Source organism: Lactuca sativa, chromosome 8 (genome assembly GCF_002870075.4).
Source record: "Lactuca sativa cultivar Salinas chromosome 8, Lsat_Salinas_v11, whole genome shotgun sequence".
NCBI lineage: Eukaryota > Viridiplantae > Streptophyta > Magnoliopsida > Asterales > Asteraceae > Lactuca > Lactuca sativa.
The window spans coordinates 193,880,151-193,891,280 of NC_056630.2; the positions used below are offsets into that span (position 1 = coordinate 193,880,151).

An 11,130-nucleotide genomic window follows, 5' to 3' on the forward strand; every position below is an offset into this window, starting at 1 on the left:
AAAATGACTGACAATCCAAGACCTATGAGCCTTAAATGGTCCCTTAAAGATGTAGATTTTGTCGATCTTGGATTCTTGGTCCCTTAAAAATGAAATTAATTTTATACGATTTTTAAAAAAACTTCCATATGGCATCCACGTAGGATGGTTACCCGTTGAACCGGATATAGTATGGCCTAACTGCTAAATGGTGACAAAATTATAATTAAAACCTTAATTAACATGATTAGAACTTGTAGTAGAATTTTAAAACTTTCATGATAAAAAAAGTTAAAACTCTATAAAGAAAATAACAAAATCAAAAGATAGGAATGAGTTGTAACATTGATAAAGGATCGAGGGCCGAAAGTCGCACACGATAAAAGAAAGGCGAGGAGAGCCACAAAACCCTAACAACAGCAACCTCATCACACTCTGATTCCCCATCCGAAAAACCATCGGAAGAGCGCCACTATCTGCCTCCATACATATTTAATCGAAGGGAAACCCAAAAAAAGCTTCAAATCAAATCATGGCGATGGCGAAATACGATCTGACACCCCGAATTGCTCCGAATCTCGACAGGCATCTGGTGTTTCCGCTGTTGGAATTCACTCAAGAACGCGAGCTTTACCCAAACGATCAAATCCTTAAAGCTAAGATCGAGCTTTTGAACAACACTAATATGGTTGATTACGCCATGGATATCCACAAGTCTCTTTACCATACCGAAGATGTTCCTCAAGGTAGTAAACTCTATCTACATATGATTTTTGTTACTGTTTTTTCCGTTTTTTCAATTATCCAATGTGTGAATACTGAATACCCGTGTTTGTAAAACCCTCGGTCGAGACAAAGAGAAGTGTTACAGTTTGATTTTCAGATGCTAAATGTAGTAGCTTCGAAATTGCTTTTAATCTGTACCAATTTTATTAGGTTTTCAGTACTACTCATAAAGTTTAATGTGTGTGAAAACTTATAATGCGTATGTATAGATGTATATGTATATATGTAGTTCTTCTGAGGTTGTGAGTTCTTGTTATTAGATATGGTGGACAGGAGAGTAGAGGTAGTGGCAAGATTGAAGTCTCTGGAGGAGGCAGCTGCTCCATTGGTCACATTTTTGCAAAATCCAAGTGCAGTTCAGGAGTTGAGGGCTGACAAGCAGTATAACCTTCAGATGCTCAATGATCGTTATCAGGTACATTGTTTTTACTTGATTTTCTCATGTTCTTTTTTACTAAGTGGAAACTGTATTTATGATCTTATAGTAGTTGAATTTATGTTTTGGCCTTTCTTATGTCCATATCTCAGATAAATTCTACACTTTCTTGATTTCTTTCGTTTTTTTTTTTTTTTGGTAGTAGTTTTTCAGCTTTAGGCACCATTTAAATGGCAATAGAATGTCCTTTGATCGAGCCCTGTAATGTTTAATTTGCTTATGTATTTGGAACTTTTATGTCCAATCAGATTGGTCCAGAACAGATTGAAGCATTGTATCAGTATGCCAAATTTCAATTTGAGTGTGGAAACTACTCAGGAGCTGCTGACTATCTGTATCAGTACAGAGCTTTGTGCACCAATGCTGAAAGGAGTCTGAGTGCTTTATGGGGAAAGCTAGCAGCTGAAATTTTGATGCAGAATTGGGAGATTGCTCTTGAAGAGCTGAATCGATTGAAAGAAATCATTGACTCAAAGGTAGTGTTTCCTATGCATAATCATAACTGAAAACACAATGGAAAGAAGCAATCATAATTATAATGAAACTTTGATCTGATAAGATTATTTGTTTCAGAACTTTGCTTCTTCTTTGAATCAAGTTCAAAGTAGGATATGGCTGATGCACTGGAGTTTATTCATCTTCTTCAACCATGATAATGGAAGAACACAAATTATCGACTTGTTTAACCAGGATAAGTAAGTCCTTTTCTTTTTACAGATTTACCCTCGTTTATACTTTCTTTTCATGTCCTGAATTATGTTTTAATTTTCAGGTATTTGAATGCCATTCAAACAAATGCTCCACATCTGTTGCGTTACCTTGCAACTGCATTCATTGTGAACAAGAAGAGAAGGCCTCAGTTCAAAGAATTCATTAAAGTGATTCAGCAAGAACAACACTCTTTTGCAGATCCTATTACAGAGTTTTTAGCATGTGTTTATGTCAATTTTGACTTTGATGGGGCTCAAAAAAAGATGAAAGAGTGTGAGGATGTAAGCCACTTCTCTTTCCTTCCCTTTTCAAAACAATATATGTTAAAAAAAGTATATAATATTTTGATTGTTTCTGGATTTGATACACAGGTGATACTAAATGACCCTTTTTTGGGGAAACGAGTTGAAGAAAGCAACTACACAGTTGTTCCATTGAAGGATGAGTTTCTTGAAAATGCTCGTCTTTTTATCTTTGAGACCTACTGCAGAATACATGAGCGCATTGACATGGGGTATGCAATTCTTCAATTATATTCTAGAGTCTCTTGTTTGTGCAAAAGACTTAAATGCCCTCCTTTTTTAATTTATAATGACGTGATAAAATGGATAATTTTTACAGGGTGCTTGCTGAGAAACTAAACCTAAACTATGAAGATGCAGAAAGGTGGATTCTGAATCTCATCCGAACCTCAAAGCTTGATGCTAAAATCGACACTCAAACTGGAACCGTTGTAATGGAACCTAATCATCCCAATGTGTAAGTGCCAAAACATGTATTTTCGTTTCCTCCACCTTTTAATAAGGATACATGTATTGTATCAGACATTGAATGCCTGATACATACTGTACCACCAGGCATTAGTGCCTGACAGTATGTATCATACTGTACCGCTAGTGCATGTTAGTATGATACATACTGTGGTACCATATCAGGCACTACTACATTAGTAGTGCCTGATATGGTACAACTATATCAAACACGGAGTGTTTGGTACAATATGTTTTTAATTATATCTCTTGACTTGACATTTGTTTTGTATTTACAGGTATGAGCAACTTATTGACCATACCAAAGGTTTGTCGGGGCGTACTTACAAGTTAGTTAGTCAGCTCTTGGAACATTCTCAGGCACAGACTGCTCGATGATTCTTTGTTTTTCTAGGCTTTGCGGATTTTGACTCTTGATATTGCTTATTTTGAACTGAGAGTTTTGCGAGAAACGTGTAGCTTGATAGGAACTGGTCTGATTGCTTGTAATTTTGGAGCTTGTTAATTTCATCTACTATCACTATCGATTATCTATTGTTATAGATTTGTTTTATAATTTGTTGCAGAAAATGTTTAGTTTTACGTTTTTTTCTTATTCTTGGCTCATGGAAATGGAAGGAAACAAAACAAATAGTTTTGGTTGTGAGAAAATGTTTTCAGAAACTCAAGTTTGTATGCCTTGTAACTGATCTCTTTTGAGCTTAATTTGGTATGCGTATGAGAAAAGACGTTTTGTGATTTGTTAACGAACTTCTCAAAACTTCTCTATGTTGTTCTTTTTAAGTTTTTTTTCCTCATAAATCGTCTACAAGGTTACTTAAGGATGGCAAAGGAAAAGTTTTAGGCTCTTCAATGCCAACAAAGATGACTATTCTGTAATGATGATGTGGTTCTACTAATCAATGTGAGGTCCACATATCGGTTTGGAAACTAACCTTTTCTTCAAGAGTGAGAAAACCAGTTTGAGGAAATACTTGTTTTAAGGCAAAGATATCCGAACCTATCTAAGCGGTTACAAGTCGGATAGAAACCGGATTAGAAAAAACAGGTTCTCAGAACAGATTTTTATTATTTTTTTATTTTATATATTTTCTTCATTTCAAAAATCACAGAAAGGATCGCACCAATTTTGTAACTTCAAAAATAGAAAACAAAGCATATCTAACAGAAATAGGAGTCAAAGTACCGGTTGTATAGATATTCCCATAGCTTTTTTTTCCGCGTCTATATGTTGTTTGACCCTTACAAGTTATAACTGCTCCTACAGCCAGTGTAAGATGTTATATTAGTTCAATATCATCCGAGTAGTTTTTCAAGCAAATGCATATTTTCATCGATTGAGAGATGAATTTTTATTCTTGGAGATATTAAATCTATACTAATAGAAAAAATGGATTCTTAAAGCTACGGTATGAGCTTGGACGGTTAGTAGATAACAACTAGAGTCGAAAGCTGGGTCTCCTTTTTTTTTTTTTTTTTTTTTTTTCACCAAGACAAAATATATAGATTTACAAACTCTTGTATGCTTATATAAAAAATCAGGTCCTGAGCTTGTTACTTCGTAAAATATTGTAAAGTTTAATGTTTTGTTATTACCATAGCTATATGATGTCCACCAATTGTTTCTCAAACATTCATTCTATCATAATATCATAATATTGGTTAAGCCACATTTCGTTGGATAAAATAACTTTGTAAATACATAGTTCAATCTAATTTGTGCATTTGTGGCAACATTCAAATGCACAAAATTAAGGTCGTTTCTGAGTAAACTCAAATCATAAGATTTATTGTCAAGTAAAGCTTCAACTGGTTTATTGCAGTAACACAAGTAATAACATCACATTTCGTTAAAATATTTTACAAATAAGATTTCATTGGTTTTACCACATCACAAAACATGCCTCTTCACATTTATATTCATTTAATTTGATGACATTAGAAAGATTTGGTTAAAGACTAAACTCTATTAGTAACCATTTTATGACATTAACTTTTTCATTTAAATACTTCCGCCTTGTTTACGAGTTTTTTTGTAAATTCATTAAAGGAAAGGGAAGGAAAATTTTGACAGAAAGAAATGGAGGTGAAGGAAAATATTCATTATCCGTGTTTCCGAGTTTGAAGGAAATGAGAGGAAATGAAAGGAAAATTTTAAGTTTTTGCGTTCCCGAGTTAGGAGATAAAGAAAATAAAACATAAAATTTTCCTTCCCCTCACTTTCTTCCCAAATCCGTCCCAATTTAGGAGGAAAATAAGGTTCCAAAATCCTTTCCCTCCTCTCACTTTCCTTTCATTAATGAAACTCGAGAACACGATTCTCACTTTTCCTCCGTATCCTCCCATTTCTCTCCTTCAGTACAACTCGGGAACAAGATGTTAAGGTGAGATTGATTATGTGGGTTAAGATTAAGAAGTTGCGTGAATCTTACTAAATTTTAACTAATTAAATATTCCCTCCGTCCCATATTAATAGTTCATGTTTCTTTTTTGGTTTGTCTTAAAATAATTGCCTACTTCTAAAAATAAATATGTCTTTTACCATAATGCCCTTCATTATTAGTTAAATTACCATAAAATTAAATGCAACTACCATAGAATTAAATGCAACATAAGGGTAAGATTGTCATTTCATTTAATAAAGTTAATGGTATTTAATGTTTTCTTAAACTGTATGTTTTTTGTCTGTGGACTATTATTTTGGGACGGAGGGAGTAATTGTTTCACCTAGGTCATTTAAATGTTTTATTTTATTTATTTATTTATTATTATTATTATTATTTATTTATTTATTTATTAAGTTTAAGCTCTCCTTTTATTCCATTATTATGAAAATTTCTGACAATATCACTATATACTAAAAGTAACCAAGTTTTATTACAAACAATATACTACCATCACTATAATACATCTATCATCATTAAAAAAAAATTCTAAATAGTAGAAGTGCAATACCAATTTTTATATATGAAATACTAAAATTATGAACCTTGGCTATTATAAATTATTGATTGAGATTAATTCCAAACAAAGGTGGTTGTGTGTCGCTGGTGGCGAATACCAATTTCGTTTTGGCGTCGAGGAAATTATTTATCGAGACTCCACCGTCATAGGTGGCTGCTTTTCTAAAAAAAGATTATATAGAACGGTGCAACAATGGCGAAAGTAGCCCACTATAACTAATGATATCTTCCATTTCAAAATCGCACACTAAATTTCTTACCAATCATTTCATCTCTCCGCTCCCACAGTTCACTTTTAACCAGGTATGATCAATTCGCTTCAGCTCGTTCTTCATTTATTCTGTTTGATTCTGTTAGCACCTGTAATGTCAACTAGGTTATTGTATTTTGGTAAGTTCGATGAGTCTATTTCACTTCTAGTTTGAGAAATTGTTTGCTGTTAACGAAAGGGAAAAAGATATATGTACGCCGATACGCCGACCACTGATCGAAGCAGTCACTCTGTTCCTATACACAAAAATGTTGATGTTCATGTGATGAATTTAACTTTTTTAGAGGAAATTCGCTGCAGATCCCTATCAACTTTGATTTTAGCTCTTTCTTGTTCTTGTCCTTTCTCAAGAACCGATGCATTATATAACTATAATTAGGTTAGAAAGTTGAGGCTAGCAGTTTAGCGAACAATAAAACCTTTGGAAAATGATTGTTTGGATGTGCAATTTCAAAAATGATGTTGTGACTTGAATCTTGTTGCTTATTGATTCTGCAGCGATCTCTTCAAATGGCTCGTTCTGCATTAGATGAAATGTCGGATTCTGGTGCCTTTATCAGAAGCCCTTCAACATTTCGTAGTTTCATATCACGGGATCCCAAGTCCACTTTTCCAGCTGAGCCTGGAAGATATCATTTATATGTGTCTTATGCTTGCCCTTGGGCCTCTAGGTGCCTTTCCTACTTGAAGATCAAAGGACTTGACAAGTCCATCGGTTTCACGGTATCTTTACAACTTTTAGACTGTTAATGCTATTCTGTCTGCTGTCTGCTGTCTGCTGTCTGCTGTCATGTTACCGTTTACTATTTATCAGTAACTTACTGTCTGTTGTCTGCTGTCTATGTTCAGTCAGTAAAACCCATATGGGAGAGAACAAAGGAAAGCGATGAGCACATGGGATGGGTCTTTCCTGATACCGAAACAGAGCAACAAGGGGCAGAACCCGACCCTTTCAATGGTGTAAAAAGCATAAGAGCATTATACGAGCTTGCCAGTGAAAACTACTCTGGAAAATACACAGTTCCTGTATGTATACCTTTATTTTCCCTCTATATATATGAAAGAAGGTTGATATTTCTTGCATTTAGAGTTGGTTAATGATGGGTTTCGTGCTTGGTGATAGGTTCTCTGGGACAAGAAACTAAAGACTATTGTGAATAATGAAAGTGAGGAGATCATTCGCATGTTCAATACTGAATTCAATGAAATAGCAGAGAATCCATCCTTGGATCTTTACCCTTCTCATTTACAAAGCCAAATCAATGAGTTAAATGGTTGGATATATAGCGGGATAAACAATGGTGTTTACAAATGTGGATTTGCTAAGAAGCAAGGGCCTTATGAGGAGGTATGTAACCATTCGTTTTTAATAATTAGAGGTTGCAAACACTCGATTATGCCATGGGTGACTTTGTTCTAGCTCGAAATATTTAATTTTACCGATTTGCCCCTGTATGTAGGCTGCTAAACAGTTATACGAAGCTTTGGACAAATGTGAAGAAATACTTGGAAAACAACGATACTTATGTGGGAACTCTGTAACAGAGGCGGATATTCGTCTTTTTGTGACTCTCATAAGGTTTGATGAGGTATGCATTTCATCATTTTCTTTTCTTGTATTATTTCTTAGTTTAAAATAAAAATAAAATTTAATTTGTGAGCAGGTTTATGCGGTTCACTTTAAGTGCAACAAGAAGCTACTACGCGAGTATCCGAATCTTTTCAACTATACAAAAGATTTGTTCCAAATACAGGGAATGAGTAGCACAGTTAACATGGAACATATCAAGAAACATTACTATGGAAGTCATCCTTCCATTAACCCATTTGGGATTGTCCCCCTTGGCCCAGATATTGACTATCTTTCGCCTCACGATAGAAACCGCTTTTCTAGCTGAATACTGTATATGCCTTAACAGTAAGGAGGTGAAAATCCATAAATGAAGTCTCGGGTTTCAAGTTTAAGTTTGGGTGTCACCTTTTGTGGGACCCATTGGTGGAGTAAGGTACCTAGGGGTGTGATGTTTACTTTTTTTTTCTTTCATGTGTGGTGTTATGTTATGTGTGATTCTCTTTTGTTGCAAGAAGCCAAGAAATGTTATTTTTTTTTTGTTATATGGAGAGTTTGAGTGTGCTATGTTTGTGTGCATTTTCAAAAATGGTGATGGTGGGAGTAGATATATATGGTAGATTTTAAAGGTGGTAATTTCGACTTATTTGGCTGAGAAAATGGCGGGTTTGGGTTAAATTGGTAAAATAGAAAAAAAAAAAGGAAAAAAACTCAAAAGAAAATGGGTGTAATCAGAAATGGAATCATTGGGTGGTTGATCGTGGTACAGGTGTATTTAAATAAGAGTTAAAGTCAGAAATTAGGCATTAAATTATTAACATACCGATTTACTTAGTCAATATATTTTTGTTTAAGTTGTAAAATGTTATCAAACTATTTATTTTTATTCAAAATGGTTTTTGTGACCGGTGATAGAATGTTTAGTGACCATTTTGAATAAAAATAACTAGATCTATGTTCTTTTACAACTTAAACAAAGTTTTAATGACTAATTTAACACAAATACGGGTGTGTATACACGGTGTATGTATTTGTAGTGTATAAATAAATATTATCAAATTTATTTAATTTTTTCCATCAATGATGATACGAAGACAAAAGACTTTAAAAGATGCTCTATGATAGACATGCTTCATCAAAAGATGATGATTATTTATTACAAACCACAATTTCTTCAAAAGATGAATGACAACCATTTTAAAGAACAACCACTTACAAGTAATTATTTGGCCATTTGATCATACGACAAATATCACTAAAAGATTTCAAGACTTTGAAGACTTGAAAATCATTATAAATAGACATTATGTTTTAGTAGAGAGGAGCAAGAAAAATATTCATTCTCTATAGATTTTGGAGAATCGTTGGAAACTGATGGAGTTTGACGAATTTCTTGAAGTAACTTTTGAAGCTCTTCAGGGAAAGAAATAGCAGCCTCTATAATTCTGGCAATTAGATCGATATCAGTTTGAGGAAGACTGTTGATAAACGTGACTTCAACCTTTGGTTTTTGAATATATATATTTCTTGGTAATGTTTAATTAATGCTTGTTCGTTAGCTTGAGAAATCTTCATTTTGTCTCACTATTTTGAGCGAAATTGGCGATTAAGCCATGGAGAAGAAGAATCTTTTGCTTCTTGATAATGAAAAGTCCAAGACATGATCCATGTAACTTTGAATAACATGGTGAATTGTAACGTATATTCAAATTCTGGAATTTGTTGAATAAACAATTCCTTAAATTTGAGATATCCAACATAAATTTCTTTTGGTAAACAATTTGGAAGAATCCCCGTATATTTATACCAATTAATAAACCATCTTGGATATTCACATCTAAAGTTCAAATCAAAGAAAATAAACCATGAATGTGAATAATTCCGAATAAAGAATGCCTTAGTCCATGCATCTTGATAATCATAATAAGAAAATCTAGGATAAGCTGTTGGATTAGTGTCTAAGTCCATAACTATTTTGGTATGTACTTGGCCCGATGGTGCATGGTCCTTTTGGGTTGTCTTCACCAAAACAACTTGATAGGATGAATTATGGAGAGAAAGGATTAAATATGATTTATTAATATATTATGGGAATAATATTTTAAAGGAGAAATCATATTGTTTAATTAATATTAGTCAAAAATTAATTAGTAATTAGTTTTGTGACTAAAAGAGATTAATTGAACTTAAGGGACTGGAATTGTAATTATAAGATGATTGCAATTTGGGTTATGGATTGTCTTAAATTAAGGAGTGGACGAATTATATGGGGAAACCCATGGAGAAATCGTCCAAGGCCTTAATTAAAGGAGTCCATGGGTTGCTTAGGGCTTAAGCATCCAAATTAGGGTTTCCTTGTTAGATAACCCTAATAGCCTCACTATATATATGACCCTTATGACCCAAAAACGTGGTGAAGCTTTATTCTAGGGTTAGAACACGTTTTGGGCAGCCTCCATCCTCTCTCCTCTTCATCCTCTTGCTCTTGGTGTTTGTGAACCATTAGAGGAGTGACATTTGTGACTCTAAGCTTTCTAAAGTCAATACAAGGAGGAATTGGGATTGTTATTGCTACATAACAATCAAGGTAATATCTTAAACCCATTCTTATGTTAATATGATTACTTGAATGGTAGAATTAGGGTTTATAGTCTTGGATAACTTGCATGTACAATAGAGAAACCTAGACCCAAGCATTAGGGTTTGTATGAGCACATAGGATGTTCTTATGACCAAAACCCATCAGTGGTATCAGAGCCTAGACTGGTTTCTATTGTATTGATGCATTGTATGATTGAAAAACTTCGATTTTTGTGTTTCTGGAGGCTGGACTCGCCAAGTCCATGCTGACTCGACGAGTCCATGCCTGACTCGGCGAGTCGGCTGGTCAGATGGAGGGAAAACCTGGATTTCTTGCTGTTTTTGCTTAAGGATAGTTGCCTTATCATATTAGATCAATATAAATCCGATTTTATGATACATTTGACTATATTCTTGATCTAATTGAAGATATTTATCAGTTAATAAAATATTTGTTTCCTTATGTGATAATTGATTAATTATTTTGATTAAATTGGTAAATTGTTTTGCAAGAAATCATTAAATAAATCAAATATGGATAATTATGTGATTAAATGTTAATTTAGATTATTTGTTATTTGATTCTTGTGCTTTGAAAAGTTTTCATATTTTCCCCTTTAGGTTTTATAGTTTAAATTTGAACCCAAAAGTTTTGTTGTTTTGAAATTTAAATAGTTAAAACCCTAAAGTTTTGAAAAAGGTTTCAAAACTTGCCCTCAAGTTTTGGAATTTAAATTTTGAATTAATAGGTTAATTTTGATGTATATTTAAATTCTAAACCCAAATGTTTTGAAATGTTTCAAAACTTGCCCTCAAGTTCTGGAATTTAAAAGTTGATTAAAGGTTTAATTAGGAATGTTAAATTCTAAAACCCTAGTAATGTTTTGAAAAGTTCAAATCACACCCTTATGGTTTTATTAATTAATTAAGGTGTATAATTAAAAGAGGATTAATAAATCCATAAAAGTTTAGGTTTACAATTTAATTGAATTAAAAGTATAATTGTTAAATTTGACCACCTAGTATTTTAAAAGTGTAAAATACACCCTATACTATATATAACA

The 11,130-nt window shown here is 33.3% G+C and overlaps 2 protein-coding genes across 2 annotated transcripts; both read left to right on the forward strand.

The window, feature by feature from the left end:
* The first annotated feature begins 385 nt into the window (after positions 1-385).
* LOC111900162 (eukaryotic translation initiation factor 3 subunit E) lies at positions 386-3,238 on the forward strand. Its single transcript, XM_023896036.3, has 8 exons — positions 386-725; positions 1,026-1,180; positions 1,450-1,677; positions 1,775-1,896; positions 1,974-2,193; positions 2,284-2,426; positions 2,534-2,671; positions 2,961-3,238. The coding sequence occupies exons 1-8, from the start codon at positions 512-514 to the stop codon at positions 3,058-3,060; spliced, it is 1,320 nt and encodes a 439-aa protein (XP_023751804.1). The 5' UTR covers positions 386-511; the 3' UTR covers positions 3,061-3,238.
* A 2,481-nt stretch (positions 3,239-5,719) lies between these two features.
* LOC111900163 (uncharacterized) lies at positions 5,720-8,053 on the forward strand. Its single transcript, XM_023896038.2, has 6 exons — positions 5,720-5,948; positions 6,415-6,639; positions 6,766-6,942; positions 7,040-7,264; positions 7,377-7,505; positions 7,581-8,053. The coding sequence occupies exons 1-6, from the start codon at positions 5,865-5,867 to the stop codon at positions 7,812-7,814; spliced, it is 1,074 nt and encodes a 357-aa protein (XP_023751806.1). The 5' UTR covers positions 5,720-5,864; the 3' UTR covers positions 7,815-8,053.
* The last annotated feature ends 3,077 nt before the right edge of the window (positions 8,054-11,130 follow it).